The sequence below is a fragment of the Chelonus insularis genome, unplaced genomic scaffold (genome assembly GCF_013357705.1).
Source record: "Chelonus insularis isolate UGA/USDA-ARS -01 unplaced genomic scaffold, ASM1335770v1 contig_133_pilon, whole genome shotgun sequence".
NCBI lineage: Eukaryota > Metazoa > Arthropoda > Insecta > Hymenoptera > Braconidae > Chelonus > Chelonus insularis.
Window position 1 is genome coordinate 537770 of NW_023276374.1, and position 19416 is coordinate 557185.

The following is a 19416-nucleotide window of genomic DNA, read 5'->3' on the forward strand; positions in this document are numbered from 1 at the left end:
TAATAATAATTCATAATAATAAAAATAATAATTAATTAATTCATAATAATAATTATAATCATAATAATCATAATCATAATAATATTAATAATACACATCTACTCTACATACAATACATACACTTTTTGGCTGGGCATTAAATCAATCCCTCAACTACTATGTACAAATACATAAATAATAATATTAATCATTACTCTATTATCAATATGTTCATGTGATATTTATACCTATGATCAAATCAGTTTTATTTCATATACTGTGTTGTCTCCTTTCAGTTCACTTGAGTCTGATAATATCGGATATAATCAAGTCAGTCGAGAATTATTTGTCCACTATTGCCGAAAGCTTATAACGCAAGAAAGAAAAATAAATTACAAACTTTCTTTAATGTTATTTCATTGTTATGTTTTCTTGTTGTTTTGTTTATTATTCGAGTGTCAGTGTAATTTAAAGGAAAGGGGGCCAGGAGAGGAAAGGCATTACGTATCTGTTTGGGAAATTATTAGAACTGTACACTAATTACAAGACTTTTAAAGTCTGTTATTGTCAGCCACAAGTATACGTCGTTGAGTTTCAATCTTTTTAAGTAATTTTGTTTTTATACACGACGCGGCTTTTAATGAAATCACACTCGACCAGGGGATTTAAGCTCTGATGGCGGATGATTACCGTCACTGGGGTGAGGAGATCGTTGATCAGAACCACCGGAAGAAGCAGTTGATGATGCTGATGGTGAAACCTCTGATGAAGCTGTCAATATGACAGGTGGACCTGAATTGGAGCCATTCAGAGGAAATGGTTTGCTCGATGCTGAAGAGACCGAAGGTGAAGCTGTTGTTAACATACCTGGAACGCTGGCAGGTGGCATAACACCCCCAAGACCTCCAAGTGTTCTTGAATATGTTTCCAAAAAGGCCATGTCACCAGATCCCAGCTGTGATGCAGCTCCATAAAAATTTCTGTAGAAGTCTGGATGAGGCCTGACATATTGAGAGCTAGAGTGCATTGCAGGATGAATATGATGATGAGAAGGAAATCTATTGGCTAATGGACTAACAATTTTTCCTCCTCCAGTTGTTGCTTGATAAGGTGATGATAATCCAGTTATTGTAGCATTAGCACTCGGTTGCTCCCCATCTTTACTTGCCATATCTGCTAAAGACCAAATTCTAGGTTTGGCATTTTCGCTAACACTACTCGTTGTTGAAGTACTCGTTGAGGTTGGTAAATGGACTGTCGTTCCACTACCAACACCGCTCGGCGATGTACTTTCGGGCGAGGGATGGCGTAAAAGACGACCATGAGCTGATGCTAAGTACGCGGGATGTTGTAGTTGCAATTGATGCCTCGCTGGTGGTTCTCGTTGGTCATAAAGACATTCAGGACTATCAGGACCACTGTCTGCTCGAGACTCACTCCACTGAAGACCTCCTGTAGCACCACTAGAATCATGCAAAAGATCTAAGCGATTCGCTGGACGTTCTCCATCTTCACTCGAACCCGTTCCTGAATCTTTGGAGTCTGAAATTTGGAAGAAAAAAACAACAAAATTCTTTAATAAAACTTTCTACAGTTTAATGAAGGTAAAATAAATGGAATTATTTTTGTTAGAATAAAAATTACCTAATCGGTCTTTCTCATCGACACTTTTTCTTCCACTATCATCATCGTCGTTATTATTATCTTCATCTTCCACCCTATTTCGTGGCTCCCACGTCATTTTGTTCTCTTTTTTTAGTCTTCTTCGTGCGTTAGCAAACCACGTTGATACTTGAGTTAGGGTCATCTTGGTTATGATTGCTAACATGATTTTTTCGCCTTTGGTGGGGTAGGGATTTTTTTTGTGCTCATTTAACCAAGCTTTGAGAGTACTTGTTGTCTCACGAGTAGCATTTTTCCGTCTAGCGCCATTTAGATCCATTCCATAACTATAACAAAAAATTTATTATATTCATAGAGTATAATATTTAATGATAAAAATCATGAAATAAATAAATTTCCTTTATAGTAACATTATTCAATACAAATTTTTTTAGTCTGTAAATGATTCTATTTACCTAACATCGTCCATGAAAAATAGCATTGCTATGAATCACATAACAAGAAAACCTAGTAATATGGCCAAGGAAAAACTTATTCAATCCTGGGTACGTAATGTCGATAAGGTAAAAACAAGAAAAAAATCCAAATTCCAATGTTAAAAGACGAGAAAAAAAACCAAAGGAGCGGTGGATGGTATACCTTCTTTGCGACGAAGATCTTTATCTGACAATTTAACCTTTTTCTGTCCTTCTTGACCCTTAACTCGTGGCTTCTGCGAACCATCTCAACTCATCTTACCTCTATCTACTCTCCTGCTTTCCCTTGTCCTCCTCTTTTCTCTCATTCCTTGAACCCTCAGACGCAAAGATGCGCGAAGGGTAAAGTCTAACTTGAACATGCGACCCTCCAAGATCCCATTACTAAAAAACTAAACCCTTATCAGAGATTAAACTTTGGCATGACTGCTGAATCGACAGAATCGAAATTAAATTTCCCACTACTGCAAGCACAGAGTTAGACGAGTACCGAGCCAAATGAATTCACCATTTTTTTGTTATCTTTATTTTCTGGCAAGTTTATTATATAGACATCGTTTCATGAAGATTAAGTTTATTGTAATTAAGATGATGCAAAAATAATTTTTTTCAAGTTAAAATTTTCAAAGTTTTGTGAGATTTTATCAAGTAGAGATGAAAAGAAAAGAGCAATTTGAAATAATTAAAATGAAACTGTTGCAGTTTAATTAATACCAACAATTATGTGATTACATGATAACAAAGCAGAAATAAATTTTTTTTTCTTCAAAACTACAATTAATGGAATAAAATAAAGTTTAAGCTTTCATTATCAGATGAGCTAATTAAAGTCTAGTCACAACTAAATACCTTTCTTGATAAAATTTTTCGCAATTTTGATCGAAATGTCATTAGATGAGAATGTCTCTGGGACTTTTTTTTTTTATTATCGAAAGTTTATTTTTCATTTTCAGGCATATATATATATATATATATGTACACAGCAAGAAGAAAAAAGATGTGAACGAGTGCAGACAATAAGGGATGGGGAATTAATAAAACTGTCACTTATCCATGCCAACCCCCGAGACGGGGAATAACGGTCTCAACGCTACTGTTGGCATGGATGAAATCAGAATGACAACAAGCGAAAAGGACCCTCTATACAGCTCTTCTTATATTTTCGACAGTCAACCTTTCACACAAATTTCTACTTTGCATTTACGTATACAGGTCGTTCTTGTGCGGAAGTACATAGTATATATATTAATACAGAGACGAAGTATTTGGATTGTGTGTAGGATAAAGATGAATAAGAATGATAAACTCAAGAGAGAATAAGGCAGATATACATATTTCTTGTGTAGATACTTCAGAGACCAGCAGTAGACAGGGATGAAGTGAGGCAGTGAGAGAAAGCAAAACAAATGAAAAAAGAGAGGTGGAATAAAGTAAGCGAGTGAAAAGCATCAAGGGAGAGAAAGAGCGCGCAGAATATATGCGAGAAATAGAGGAGAGAGACTGAGGCTTAACCGCTTTCCCCTCAGTCGGTCTGTTTGCGAGTGGCAAATGGCGTTCTGCAGTTATTTTAAAATTCAGCTGTGGTATGGGGGTGGCGGATTAAAAAATCAGAGTGGAAGCTTGTTTCTCATGATAACAGTCCGGACTACGTCGACGGGTTGCTGATGCTTTCGCTTTGAATTTCCCTTCTCCGTCGATTCTCCATAAGCCACGAGAGCTAGGACGCGTCCTCTGCTTGCTGTGAATTCGACGACAGTTCCCAACATGAAGAGAGAAGGCAACTACACGCCAAGTGAGCGGGTGAGTGAATTATTTTCAGTCTAGAGGTAAAACGCATGCGGGGGATGTGCTGGAGGTTCACAGGGCTCCTCCATATGTATATAATGCATGTATATGTATATATATATATATATATATATATATATATATATATGCGACTCAAATATCACAACCCTTTCCTCTCATGCGCGAAGCGATCGCATCAACTGCTTGTTTCCATGGCGATTGCTAATCGGGCCGTGCTCGAGGCCGTCCCTCCTGCACCCACCCCTTTTTCTCTCTCCACCCTCTCGTTGGCAAGTCAGCCCGCCCGCGTGAACGGGTTTTGCATCCGTTACGTACAGTGAATGACCTGTATAGGTAGTCATTGATTGTGACCACGTCTTTTATTGACCTCAACCTTCAATAATACTAGTCATTTCATTGTAAAATCACCACTTTGTCTGTTGAACACTCAAATTACCAATTATTACTTTCTCATTTTTATTTGATACATACAATTGTTATTGTATTTACGCCATACCCACTTCACGTGTATGTACATAAAACTACTTTGAACTTAACATTTTTACAATGCGTGCAGACAGGTGTGCTTGTTACAAGACTCCGCCCCTTCGTTACTAAGTTAACGTGCAACTGCTTCAGTGACAGTACACCAGTGGGGTTACACATACATATATTCACCTCTTTAAAGGATTTTTTCAATGTGTATATTGTACCACGACATGAGTATTTGATCCCTTCTCTTATCCATACAACTATTTTTCTCTTATTATATTCTTACATACTTGTAATTCATCTCCACCCTATAAATATGTAATTTTCTTATTTTTCTCTTATGTTCACATAACACGTACTACTCAGTTTCACTTCTTTATACAATCTAGAGGTGTTCTATAACTCTGCAGATATACTGTTTCTCTAGTTAATTCTAGCTGACAGCTTTAAAAAATAATATATATCCACCAACTCGTCAGCCAAGAATACTTTATTATCAACCAGCCAATGAATTTTAGAAATTAATCACATTAAAATAATTCATAGTACATTTTTTTATCAAAAAAAAAATTATTAATAACAATATATTATTATTTACTTCTATTGTAATAAATGTAATAAATATGTATTCAAATGAGCAAACGGAATTGAAATAGATAAAGAAATTGCAAGAATTAGAGAAAAATAAATATTGAAATGATACCAATTATATTTTATTTTCAAATAGCATTGTAAATGGAATCAATTTCTTTCAATGCATCATTTATTGTCGTGTTTCATTAAATTGAACATTGATATTGTTGGTTAATGAAATACTATATTATAATGAATATGGAAAATAAAATGTAATTCAAGAGTAAAATAATGAGTTTTATAAGAAAAAAGTGGAATGTTAATTTTTTGTGACCCATCAAATAAATTTAGAATAGAAAAAGATGCAAATTATTGATGTAATCCATAAATAGTTGGTAAAATTGACTAAAGTACTTGAAAACGGAGTAAGTAAGTAAGTGACATATCCATATCAATCTTATTTTTGTCAAGTTCCGCTTGGAGATGTGTATACAAAAATACAATTCGCCGTACAGAGAACACTAACGAGGAGCGTGTAGTGTAACGAACGCGTGTCTCGCGCCTCTCGACCACCGATGATGTACGGCGATTTAATGACCGGAGTGTAAAGGATGCTTTTTGCTTGATACATCGTAAGCCACGCAAGGGTTGTGCATGCAAACACAGTCTAGGTATACACGTCAGTTAAAGCGTGGAGCCGTGGGCGATACATTTCGAGGAGGGACGAGAGACGGCGCGTGCAGAGACAATTGCCGTGAAATATCGGAAAACACTCGGGATGCAAATGACAGTGACTGTCGAACACGTATATGTACAGCTACGAGTGTTTTCTAACAATAGGTCTAGCAGACAAATACACCTTTAGGCTGGCAACACACATCGATGACTTGTTGTCCATCATTAGTCTTATGATGATTGATAAATGATAGTTTGGTTGCGACCCCTTGGGACGTGTTTGTAGAATATGAATAATATTTGACGTTGACATTTAAGTAGACAATTTAAACGTAACTACATGGATGATAGATTTGGTCAAGGCTAGAATCGTCGCGTTTAAATTCGCGATGTGACTACAAGCTACAAAACAATGAGCACGTGCATTGCGATACATTAACGAGTCGTTCGTGCCTTTCTTATTGTCTACCCTACATGTCCCCGGAAGCAGGGCCAATCCGGCGGAAAGACGGGATCGTTGACCCGGCGCGATCTCGACCTCGCGTCACTAGTGCATGCCAGCATAAGTTGCATTATTAGCTTCTAGGTATGGTTGTATAGTTATGAAGAACCGATCTCGACAACGTCTGTTGCTCACATTAATCTTATAATTTGAAATAAGAACCACGAGTCACGGATTTACGTAATGAGGTGCTCTTCTATGGACGATATATTGCGTGTACGAAAAGTCCAAAAGACATTGTAAAATCAACGGAAACACGAGGAATACATTATGATAATTATATTCAACTCACGTAATCGTTAATACCACAGTGTTCTCAATTTGCAAAAGTCCACTGTGATAAAGCAACGACTATACTTTTTTTTCTTGCTCCTTTTCTTTTCGATACTTAACAAGTAATTTATGTTCTCATTAAATGAATATAGACATACTTGTATATAACATCCATCAATTCTCATCGCTCCAATTATCAGTTTGCAAGATTATTTAACTAGTTATTATATCTGATAATTATTTTTAACCGTTATAATATAATTATTAGCTATGATTATCATTTTTATTGATGAGTTGATAAGGAATAAATAATCATTATAATGATGATAATGAAAAAGTAGAGTAAAAGACGAAATAAAGGAAGCATTGAGGGAAAAATAAAACGACTGGGTTGGAATTATTTTGGGTACTTGGCTCGTTTGTTAGTTAGATCACGTATCCTATGCACAGAGTGTGTAGTTTGGAGTCACGTCTCAGCCGGCTGGCTGCCACATCATCGTTTGGTTAAGGTAAAGAGTGTGATGATAGGCAATCACAACACGAAGTTTATGATCAAGCAATACTTCTATTGATGGTCGAAATTTCACTTTAATGTAATAAATGACGAGGGGAAATATGACGCACTTCCGGCTTTGCTGTTTTAAATGCAAGGAAACGATCAGGTACTACAGCTTGCTTAGCATCCATTCGATTTAACTGCCTACTGGCATTCACGCGCCGACGGTGACTTGTTTTCTTCAATGGTTTACAAGTACAATGCACTTACATTGACGGTGCATTATTGCTAATTGCATTTCAACTATTTAAATATACATTTTTGTTTGAAGTCGATGCCAATGATTCACTTACAAATGTGATGCAATATTGTATTCTATTTTCTATTCATATCAGGTGGATATGACATATTTATGAAAAAATTCAATTTTATATTTACTTTTTTTCATTTAATCTATTATTAAATTTATTTAACAAATTTTTCTACGTACAAAATCGAAAATAGTTACATTTATCTAATGTAAATAATTTTTTTCAAAATAATATAAGCATTATTGTTAAATTAAATATTCATAAATAAACTTAATTAGAAGAGAAGATATAGTTTAAAAATTGAAATCTAACATTAATTATTGAAATAAATATAATTTATTCTAGTGTCATAATACAGTTATTGTTATTTAATTAGTTCATCTATGATATTATTTAATTAAAGAAATATTGCAATTTAATAACAAAATTAATTTTATTCTACATAATATTTTTTAATGAATGAACATAAGAAAAATTTTAAAACAGCAATATTGCAGCATCAATGATTTATTTTTCAAAAAATCTGGATATCATAATAAAAACAACAATGTTTACGTTGATTGTATGGATGTTGAAACTCTATTATTTAAATAACAAAAATTATTTCTCTGCATGAAAAAACATTTTTTTATTTAAAAGTAATAATAATTTAGTTTTAATTAGTGTACACTACTGACAAGTATTCGTAATACACTCAATATTATCAACGAATAAATATCTACTGAAATATACTAATTTTAGTTCATTTATTTTAAAAAATTTTTACAAATCACTATCTTTAGAATAAGATTGACTGTTATTATGACAAGAGAATAAGGTATTTTATGAATTTATAATAATATGACATCATTTTCTTGTTGAATAAAATTAAATTGAAATGGAAAATAAAATAACAAAAAATAGTAAAAATGGCAACCAACATTTTTTCATGTTAAATAAGTGAGTACAAATTATCAAATCATTTAGTAGTCTACTCTAAAACTATTCATGGATGTTTTTAATCTTCCAAATGACCAAATTGATTTATCACAACGACCTTTTACCAGTCCCCATGATATTGTGACACGCGCATTACAGCTTTCTCGATTTAAATGCGTCAAAATTGTTGATGTGAGACAATCGCGGGTCAAATGAGCGCTAATTTATTACAATGTTTATGTGTTAACTCATCAATCTTATCGTGACATTTGGCTCGATATAAAAAAATTAAGAAAATGAATAAGAAGAAAGAGAAAAAAAAAAAGGGAAATAAAATAATTCATTATTATATAAATAAGTACAACTTATTTAAAGGTATATTTCTTAGTTGGTCCAGTCATCAAGGACGTCAATATATTAATAAAAACAAAACAAAAACAACAACAATAAATCTTACTCTATATTTAATATAAGTCAGTGCTTAAAAAGTAATATGTAAGAGTGTGTATGTATTCGATATTCTGTTAGACGGATAATTTTGATCTTTGACCTGAATGGTCGATAAACAGAGATAAGATCCGACAACCGTGTGCTGGGTGTCGTTTTGTCGTCAACTATTATAATAATATATAGATGGTGAGCACAGTTAAACACAGTCAACGACATCATATTCTCAGTCTGCATACTAAATTAATCATTAATGTAACTAACTATTCTAGCACAGTAGAGAATATTAATGCTACTAATTTCTCATAGACATTCTTTACTTCTAACTCAAATATATTCCAGCATGTCTTTTATAATTTATTCTTTAAAAATTTTTATTCATTTTCTATGAACAGTTATTTTAAATAATCAATTTATCGAAGAATTTCTTTGTTAAAAATTACGGGAAGAAAATTTTATGGATTAAGCATAATATTCTCTACTCTTCAACATTTTTTGATTAATAAAAATTCATGAAATGCGTTGTAAATTATTAATAATTATGTTATAAAAATCTACAAATAATGAATAAGTAATATTCTATGTATAGAATTTCTATAAAATAATTTTTTCGAGAATGGGAATGCAAATAACTCACCCGTTGAATGGATAACTGGCAAAAGCTGCATCATAAGGATGATAAACTGCAGGATATGGCCATCCTGGTGTTGCACCCGCGCTCAAATTTTCCTTTAAATCCAGTCCTGCGGCCTAAAAAATGACAAAAAATCCAATCACTTCCAGATGTTCTTGAGAATTTGGCTAAATGTTAATTTTTCATGCTTGTAAAAATATTATTTCATCAGTTACGGATATAAACAAGTAGAGCTCTCGAAACCTATCGACTACCTAACTTGATCCAACGTTTATATTTTTTTCCAATGATGACAAAAAACGTACCACCTGGTAAAGACGACTAATCGATCATCGTGTCTCGAAAAATAAGATTGATACGTATCGATCAGTATGAAACTCAAGTGAATAATAAAACGAAGGTATGAATACAAACCAATCGAAATATTTACCACACTACGATCATCAGTTTGAATAAAATATTTTCTAGTTTTACTATCAACTTGGTAAATGAAATAAATTTTTAATTAAACATATAAAATGAAAGAGAAAAATATTAAAATCTATTAAGATTTGATTATCAATAAATGAGGACTATTTTAGCAATGCATGAATCGTCACATAAAATGAATATTTTTCCAAAGTAGAATATAATTGCTAGTGTTTGATTATACATCAAGTCTGTCAATATATCCTTAGTCCTCTCTGTGTGGTCCGATAACCTCGGAATATAACGACAATCCGTTGTTTTATATGAAAGCTCATTTAGTATTGTCGACGATATCTCTGGTTGATGACTGTTGTATAACAGTGCAGGATTATAATGATGAATATTAGACGTCACAATCAATTATTTGTTCGAACACTATTTTTCACGTCAAGAGGTTGAGAGATTTCACGTAATAACATGGATAATGGCTCTCATGTGAGGTATTACTTGAATACACGTGTAAAAGACGTACCGTGGGAGAATAAAAAGGCGTCTGTTCAGCTCCAAGAGTAGGAAAATAAGCAGCCGCCATACCCTCGGAGGCAACAGCTGCTGCAGCAGCAGCAGCGTAAGGTGCGCTATACATCGATAATGCTGCTGGTGCGATGCCTCCAAGTCTTTGATAGCCAGCTCCTAACAACTCGTACTGACACGAGCAAATGGACTGGCCAGTGACAGGATCGGTGAAGATGGGTCTTCCAGTGTCGCAACATCGGCCACTTCCAGGCGGGCCAGCGCCTGCCGTCGCTGGCGGTGCATGTGGCTGAGATGGACTAACCGAAGTTGTTGGACTTCCTGGTGGTCTGATAATTGCACTCGTCACTGCCATTCTCGTGCTGGAAAGTGCTGTCCCCAGGGGGTGGGTGTCGCCACCTCCTGCTGCTGATGCGGAGCTTACGTTCAAAATTGATACTGAAGCTGGTGATGGTGATGATGATGCTAGAGCCGCACTTACTGTCACGGGACACTGAAAAAATTCAACAGAAAATAGATTGGTAAATATTTCTATACAAACATTTGAGTTCATCAAATAGTTTTGGGTAAAGGGAAGTGACTGAGAAAATATATGAGGACAAATAAGAAAAGTTCAATTTTGTGGAACGATGCATCACATTTAACACACACCTGGTTCTATTATATTTTTTTTACCAGTTTTTGAAAAAATTGCATCGAGTGTTTTTGGTTTTATAAAAATTCTATAACTAGCTTATCTTTCTCACTATTTTTGTTAAATAATGTCTATTGTTATACTAAATAAACAAAAAGAATGAGGGAATTGGTAGAGAATTATTTAGATAAAAGAACGGGGATTACATTGGACGTAAAGGAAATAATTTTGTCGAGAGTGTACTACTGCATTTTTTCTCGGCAGTGTATCGTACAACATATCGAACGAGATACGAGAGGATGATTGTGGGAAAGAGCAAAAAAATGTTGGTACTTTGGAGGCAATAAGGGTAAAAAAGCGAAAAAAACATAATAAGTTAGTGCGAATGTACTGTGGGTAGGTGTAAAATACGAAGAACATTAGAAGCACAGGTGAGTGAGAGTCGCAACGAATTCTTTGGAGTTGCAATCGCTCGAATATACCTCTTGGAATCCCGTAGACGGTGAGGTTAAACGACGAAGCGTGTTTCGTATGACCTGAAGGCCATAATTCAAGGACCGCGGCGGTAGCCAGCTGAGTTACACCTCACGATCGCATCGTGTGGCTCTTGTCGTCGGTTTTAACCGACGATCGCGCGGCACCAACTCATACAACTGTATTTCTCACTTGTATTGCCGATGTGCGATTTCTGCTCCCGCGTGAATCTCTCTTTCCTACACTACTTCTCACTCGGTTGGTGTTTGCTGCAGCAGCTTATTCGACTTGGGTATATAACAAGATCTGGTGAAGTCGAGAAAGGTGAAAAAATGCGGACACTTCACGCTGCCGTATACAAGATCTAAAGGACTGATGGTAGTCGCCGATTGAGCGAGTATATATGTACCTTATACAGTTATATGAATGAGCTGAAGCAGATACACGCATGATCTACCGAAAGATACGTGGGGTACGTGTATACCAGAGAGGAAAAGCAAATATCAAAAAAAGAGGCCAAGTCGTTGAAATATTCAATGACATGAATATGTCGATTAAGTGATGCATTTTTGTAAATCACTTAACATATATTGTCGGTGCAGTAATCACGGTAAAATAATTATATGTGTATATATTGCAACAAGTTGTGAATATTGAAACACATAAGTCCGTAATGTATTGCCGCATTAGTTGCGCAAATTAGCTGTTTTATTTGTTACTGAATAAATGCTTGCTAATTGCATATATATCGCATGCGTATACCACGACGACGACGACGAAGAGGAAGTGGAGGATGGGGAGGAGAGAAGGTGGTGTAGATGGTAAAGCATACAATCAACACACACGCGTATCAGCCTTAACATACAACCTAACTCGCGAGTCGCATAAAATTCAAAGTGCTGTTGTCAAGAGCAGCTGCGTGGTGCGCGACAAGCATCAGCGCCTGTCAGAGTTTATGTTCAGCAGTTTCCTTCAAGTCAAACGCGAAGCTGGGTTCACTCAGTTGAGTAAGCTCATATCGATCTCGTTAACAGCATGTCAAAAGGACTTTTAACGTAATCAATATGACGCACGATTTATGTGGCCTTGATTATCGTCACGTAAGACTTTGCGAGAGTTAAGTAAAAATAATATATAATCCAACATTGGTATATATATATAGTATGAGACTGCATGCATAAATATTATAAGGTGATACTACACTGCAAATTTACATCGACTACTAAGAGCTTACGATGTGGAATAAAATCAAATAAAACTTTGTTGAATTTTAATCAAACTCGAGATTAAAATCCCCTGATTGTATTTATTATGAATAATGCCTATATTTACCAACACCACTGTGACAGCTAACGTTTCTCTCACGAGCATTAATCGTATTATAATTGTAACGGCAACTATTATGACTACAATTTATAAATTGGAAAAAGAATATGTATTTCCGAAGCGGCTTATCCTGTAGACACAGATGCGCCGCAATGTTTGCAGCCGGAACATTTGTCACGCGTGTCCTGCAACTCTAAGGTAAAAGGGACCGGTCTCACTCTTTCTCGCTTTTTATGTATACCGATAATGCCCTCTTTGCAACGAGGCCCAGCCAAACAAATATTGACTCCCGGCCAGATTGATGGACCGTTTTGTGTGCTTAGGCCGTGAGCGGTACTTACTTATGTTCCCACACGCCATCACATTTCGCCCTTACACGCTCTGTTATGAGCTAGATTTCGACTTTTCACCACCCCACACACACACACAACCTCTCTTCTCTCGTTTCAACTTTCACCTTTCTTCTCTACACACCGATAACCGTCAAAGTGAGGACCAATATTTACCTGCACGAAATATTTCTTCGAAAATAAGCCACTTAACCAGCAGGAATACGCGATTTTTAAATAATTATTAATTTAACTCAGTTATTTATTTTTTCGATATTTTTTCCAGAATTTATGTTCTTATACATCTCTTGCATTGATGCAGTCGAAAGTCTAGACGATTGTCAGTAAATAATGTATCGAATCAATTTGTACAAAATTGTCAATATAATGTGAATGAAAAACAGGAAGGGATATTTTTGATGAATGAATAACAATAAATAACCAACAAAGAACAATTTAAATATTTTTCGAGGAAGTTTTTTAAATCAATTTTACGTTAAAAATAATTATTTTGTGGCAATAAATTAAATATTGTACAATAGTTTAATTATAAAATATGATATAAAAAAAAATTTCATTCAAGTTTTAATTTTTTATCTTACTGTAATACTAAATATATTTAGTCTGTTCAATTTCATTCATCATTTCAATGAATAAATTTTTTTATCACTGTTTACGTCTTAAAATAAATATTATATTAATCATTAGAATGCAAAGTGGTGTTTAAAAATGATTTTAAAATCAGTATGTTGGTCCATTGAGAAAAATTTTTATTTGTTACTATATTGAGTAATGAAATAAAGTTAAAAAGTGACGAGATAAGGTGGATGCATATATGGTTGTAGGTATACAATATAAACATGAATAAAAATGTTGGATGCTGTTATACTCAAGACTCACTAAGACGTTATTTGATTAAACGAGTATTTATATATAATGTATATGTGTATAGAGTGTCATCCGATATGTTCAATTCCACGGATAGAAGATTACAACCAACGACATATCGTCATCAACTTATCAAAAGCACGACACAATCCTACATCCGGCATTTGTTTGGCGCTACATGATGAAAGACGGTGAATTATATTCCCAGAAACATCGAGATGACGTGCGCCTAGAAGAATCCTGCTTTCATTCGAGACGAGAGAGTATAAAGAAGAGACCTGCTACTTTGTATATAAGGTATTATTACAATGAGATAATCGGACATTTATCAGACATGACTGCACACATATTATATATATATTGGATAAAGGCAACTTTTGTCGAGGCGTGAAACTGGAGTAGCGGAAATGCCAAGAACTGTCAACAGGCAACATTATATAGTCATGATGCGTGTGCGTTTCATAGGCTAACACATAAAAGTCAAGTCAAAGTGTTTAGCAAGAGATCGTAAAAGAAATGAAAAAAGGAAATGAACAAAGAGGTGTAGAGTGAGAAAGCTGAAGAGAAGAAAATGGAGCTTGCGCGTAAGCGAGTGAGCTAGCAAGTGAGGACGGATCTGAGTCAGCAAACTGCACCACACCGCGACATACAGTGGATTCGAGTCTCGTCGAGTCAGCCTGCAAAAGCAATGCTAACTATCCAGATCGTATCACTGCAGTAGAACGACAAACTGCTAACTTGCAAAAATGTTTCATTCATAATTTGTTTTTTCGCTAAACGTCAATGAAACTCCTGCAACAAAACGCCACGCTTTCGTGCACACACAGACACCGATAAGGTCAATTACACTTTTTCCATATTTTATTCACATGTTTTATAAATACATTAGTGGATATGAATGTTGTAAATTTTCGAACAAATCCGTTCACTAAGAGCACAGAATATCATGGTAAAGAATAATCAATTGATAATATAATTGAATAATAAATTCATCAACTCGAAAAATTAATTAAATCAATCTGTTTTAAAGCAATCGACTTTTAATTTTATCTATAAATAATTATTATTTTCTTGTCTGTAAAGTACTCTTAACTAAAAATATATAAAATCGAAATAACCAAATCTACTCATTCAAGAACCAATAAAATTATCTTAATTGACATGATGATATTTGAAGATTATATTTACAGTATAATTTTTAAACCTCTCTGAAAACAAATAGCTATAATCAAGCTTATAAAATACATATGTATGTCTAATGAATTATATGCTAATGTATATAAAGCCATTAGAGTGTATATAAGGACAAAACATGCATAAGGGACACGTGATCTCTGTCCCTGAGAGTTGCCAATAGGTGTGTGGGTTCAACAGGCGGCTAAGAATATTCTTGTAATTTAATGTAGACCATATTTTTCACGTCTAACGATTTTCCATGTCATTACAACTGATAATATACTGGTAATACACTCCTACTAATTATATAATTGCTATCTAAATTGTGTAAAGTAATTAGATAAAAAAAAATACTTTTTCATTTATTATTTTAACATCCACTGAGTTATGTTGTTCTGTTTTACTAACTTATTACTCTAGTTCATTCATTACACTAAAATCTGCTGAACATAAAAAAAAATTCGTCACAAATAAAAGAGAAAAACCATCTATTATATGCTGAAACTATTATACTATTGTCTAAACTAAAACTAGCGTTCTCAAACTAGTAGTGTTATATCTATATCATTGACCTGACTACACGTGTAAATGAGTTGAGCAAGTTTCAATTATTACACGCGCTCGCCAACTATTCTCATGCATTCATGTCAATACGATTATAATTATAATTAGTTTGTTACATTTGCTAATAGGAAATTAACTATGTATAAAATTATGTTAACCGCTTGACTGCGGACGTCGTTTCGTTTGTGCGATCGCACTCTTCCGCAGTCAAATGGTTAATCAAGTCTTTTGTGATCATGACTAATCATTACAAAGTATTTTTACAAATGTCGTTAACTAGATGAACCTATTCAACTGATTAGCATATTCTTCAAACTGTCTGTTGTTATTTTTTACCTGTAAATTTGGTGATCCTTTATAAGAGAACTGTGACATGATGTGTCGGCCACTGAGGGCCGTGATTGTCGTGATTCGCTACGCGATCATCATGATCACTGCCACCTGCTACTGCACATTTGTATGAAAAAATCACTTAATTAACACGACACTAGGCTTTTAAGTACGACCGTCAACGTGGACAGGTCGTAAATCAATGCTTATGTTGCAAGTTTCATAGAAGAAATTTTTCCAAACGTCAAAATAAACGTTTGAATAATTTTTCCAACAATTGTTAAAGCAATAAAATATTTTGTAAATGATGATGATGATTGTGTAAAGATCCAAATATATCACAGGTTAATGAAACTTATGAATATAAACACTGTCACTAAATAATGATTTTCTTTTTAAAATAAATAACTGATGTCGTTGAGATAAGTAAGAGTTGCACTTTAGTATCCTTTTCTTATGTTAGAAGATAAGAATTGTCACTACTCTTACAACAGACACTTGACTTGATTACTTGTTACGACTGTCCTAAGTTGGAAAATGTCAAACCACCAAGAGGATAACTCATCGAGTAGTGGTCACAGAAGAGTAATAATGCAAGTGGAAGGAAAAGGTAAGAATCCAATACTGAAGCAGTAGACAAGCTGTCCGTCCGTTGATCCGATCGACGCGCCAGCTATGATCGGTCGCGACTATCCTCGCCGAATCGTCGTTTCTTTTCGATGGAATCCGGTCCGCCGGGAGTAGGACGAAGATAGTATAGGATTAGGTGGGAGAGAGCAAGGGAGCAAGAGAGGCGGCGCGCCTGGACCACTGGACGTGAAAAGAGGATGGCAAAGTGACGAGAGCCAAGGGAAGGGGATAGAGAGGAAGGAAGAGGCGGCGAAACCTGGAACAGTTGAAGAGCAGGGTGCAGAGAGGTAGGTGGAAGATTGAGGATTCAACGGAAGATGAGGAGACACACAGATATGATGACAGCTAAAAGCTGATCAGATTGTTACACTAGCTTTTTCTTTTTTTTTGTTGTTTCTTCTTTTTTTTTACCGTTGATTTTCGAGGACGATCGTCGGGATATACAAAAACTCGTCAAGATATTTAATCTTTGTCTTCAGTTTAAAAGCACTTTGGCACAAGTCCACTGATATTAATTGACGATTAACTAAAAATGCAAGTCCCTCTGCAAGTTTGTAAAACATGTGTTGTTGCGCAGTATGAACGGGTTCATTGTCAATCCCGTTAAGTGAACGGAGCAGCGCGTTCTCCGTAGACTCGTGGAGGGCGCCAAGTACAAACTGGCTTTCGAGTTGGAAGAGAGACGCAGGCGTTCGACCGCGGCGCGGCGTGTAACGCGGTAGCACTTGTTCTATCTCACTCCCCTGCTTTCAATATCTCTCTCCTCCACTTTGCGCCCTTCTCTCTTTTACTGCGGCAGGCGTTTTTTCAGTCGTTTCCCCAAGCGTCAAGAGGGGCGGTACGCGGCAATCGTCGGAGGTGTCGCTCCGTGTGAGTCCAGTGGCTCGTTTTGCCACACACGTACTCACATATATACAATACATTAACACACGCACTAATATACAACCTCACATTGTCAACTATTAACACACATGTGTATATCCTAACCGTTGCAAAAGTGGTGCTGCGTGTTCGTGGACACTCACCTCTTTCAAAATGAGCGACAGAGTTTAGGCAGACAGCAAGTGATGGAGAGAGAAGCAACGAGATGGAGATTAGGGATGAAAAAAAAGGCAATAGATAACTAAATAAAAAAAATATGAAAGCAGTGAAAAGGGGGTGGAAGGACAAAGCGTTGATTTTTGCGAGATGGTTTACCTCCCCGTCGATGGGAGGGTCTAAAGTTCGGCACGCCGCGTGCCAGTTAGACAGAGACACGACTTTGAGTAAGGATAAAGAGGACAATAGTGTAGAGGGGTTTTGTTGGGGGTTTTATATATCCAGGTGTCACCTCTAGCGTTTTCGCTGTGTGTCGTCGTGTGCAGTTGAGTCAACGGTGGTGTAGATCGTGGCCCACGGAGGAGTCGTACGCCAGCGGTTAGCGTTAGCAAACGTGACAATAAAATATGGTGAGTTGCTCGCTTCCTCCTTCACTTCCTACCCCTCTCAGCTGCTGCTACTCTTCGGGGTGCAGAACACTACTACAGTACGTATACTCGTTCTCTCTCTCGGTTGCTTTGCCACCAAGCTTTCACGCCCCCACCGTTCACATTTTCTTCCCTCTTCGTTTCACTTTCGTTTCGTAGTGGGGACACCACCACGTTGGAGAGAGGGAATCCGTGGTACTTGATACATGGGGGTAGGGGAAAAACTACACGACAATTTTAGTTCAATAGATCCCAAAGTTTAGCCTCGACGGCGCTGCTTACTTGCCGCTGACTTCTTCTCCGGTAGTTTGTTCAAGCTCTCCTTCTACTTCTCTCTTTACCTCATCCTTGTCCCTCGCGTCTTACTATTCCTTTAGAATCTCCTGTTCCGCGCAACTCCTTTCCCATCGACACATCCTTCCCCGCTTATACTTCTTTGACACAACCACACACTACGTCCACATTCAATTCCCCACCATCATCATTGTACCTTACGAGTCTTCCTTTTCTGCCCCAAGACACTCTTATCTCTACCGCTCTGCCTACAATGCTCTCCACCCACATCACGCTACTTGACTACATGGCCACCTCCTATCCATGATTTCTCACAATCATTCGCGCTTTATTCTTTCCATCAATTTCATCCCCCCTAACTCTCTCTTACTCACACACACATACACACACATATATCCATACTTTATACTGATACATTAATACATTCGTTTCACTGCTGCACCAGCATTCATGTACACAGCTATCATTTACTTGATACATTTCACCACTAAAATAACAGCTTGTTAACTATCTCATGAGATATACGTTAAATATAACAACAATAATTGGTCGGCAATATGTATTATTGATTAATACTATTTGTATCATCCAAGAATCATGTCATTTGTCTTGTTTGTCTCGTGTACACTTTTATGAAACACGAAAAGCCATTTAAAAATAAACGATTCAACTAAGATACATTTTTCCAGGTGATTCATCTGAAAGCAAAAATAGCAAAGCAATAAATTTAAGTGGATCAATTAAATGGATATCCATTGGAGTTATTGCAATAAAAGAAAGATATTTTAAGACAGTTATAGATGGATAGTTGGTGGTAAAATAGAAGCACACGTTTTGAGGTTAAACATAAATAGAAAAGAAAAAGCGTTATTGCTTCTTCACGAAATGTATTATGTAGACACGTTTCATCTCCTGAGGAATGCTAGTAACTAACCACGTATATGTACTGACGAGGTAAGAGAACAAGATGAGGGACAAAGAGGAAAGCAAAGAGAAAGTATAGCATGTATATAGAGATACGAAGAGACCAAAGTTAAAGACTCCGATAATTCAACAACCCCTACCAGGATTCTTTCTCTCCCTTCCTGCATGTATATTACGTTTAAATGTATTAGTTAGGCTCAGAGCCACGGTTTTTTCCCCTCTTGAGGGGCGCGGACAAACCTCGCTCCGCCTCTA

The 19416-nt window shown here is 35.9% G+C and overlaps 1 protein-coding gene across 2 annotated transcripts; it reads right to left on the reverse strand.

Moving 5' to 3' along the window:
* Positions 1–411: 411 nt before the first annotated feature.
* On the reverse strand, positions 412–17859 carry mirr (mirror). 2 transcript variants are annotated; one of them, XM_035095291.1, is made up of 5 exons: positions 17808–17859; positions 10125–10619; positions 9188–9300; positions 1624–1928; positions 412–1521 (listed from the first exon to the last, which is right to left on the reverse strand). In XM_035095291.1, exons 2-5 carry the CDS (start codon positions 10479–10481, stop codon positions 626–628), a joined length of 1671 nt encoding a protein of 556 aa, XP_034951182.1. In that variant the 5' UTR covers positions 10482–10619; positions 17808–17859; the 3' UTR covers positions 412–625. The 2 variants fall into 2 exon arrangements, with proteins under 2 accessions (XP_034951182.1, XP_034951181.1); XM_035095290.1 differs by lacking the exon at positions 17808–17859 and adding an exon at positions 15854–17162.
* Positions 17860–19416: the final 1557 nt, after the last annotated feature.

Bases quoted from the DNA above. Each gene is read 5' to 3' on its own strand.
- mirr (XM_035095290.1), bottom strand. From the start codon at position 15,892: ATGTCACAGTTCTCTTATAAAGGATCACCAAATTTACAG. The intron at 1,929-9,187 runs GTGAGTTATTTG...TTTTTGTTATAG, and splicing joins GCCAGTTATCCATTCAACGG to TTATGGAATGGATCTAAATG. The intron at 1,522-1,623 runs GTAATTTTTATT...TCCAAATTTCAG, and splicing joins CGATGAGAAAGACCGATTAG to ACTCCAAAGATTCAGGAACG.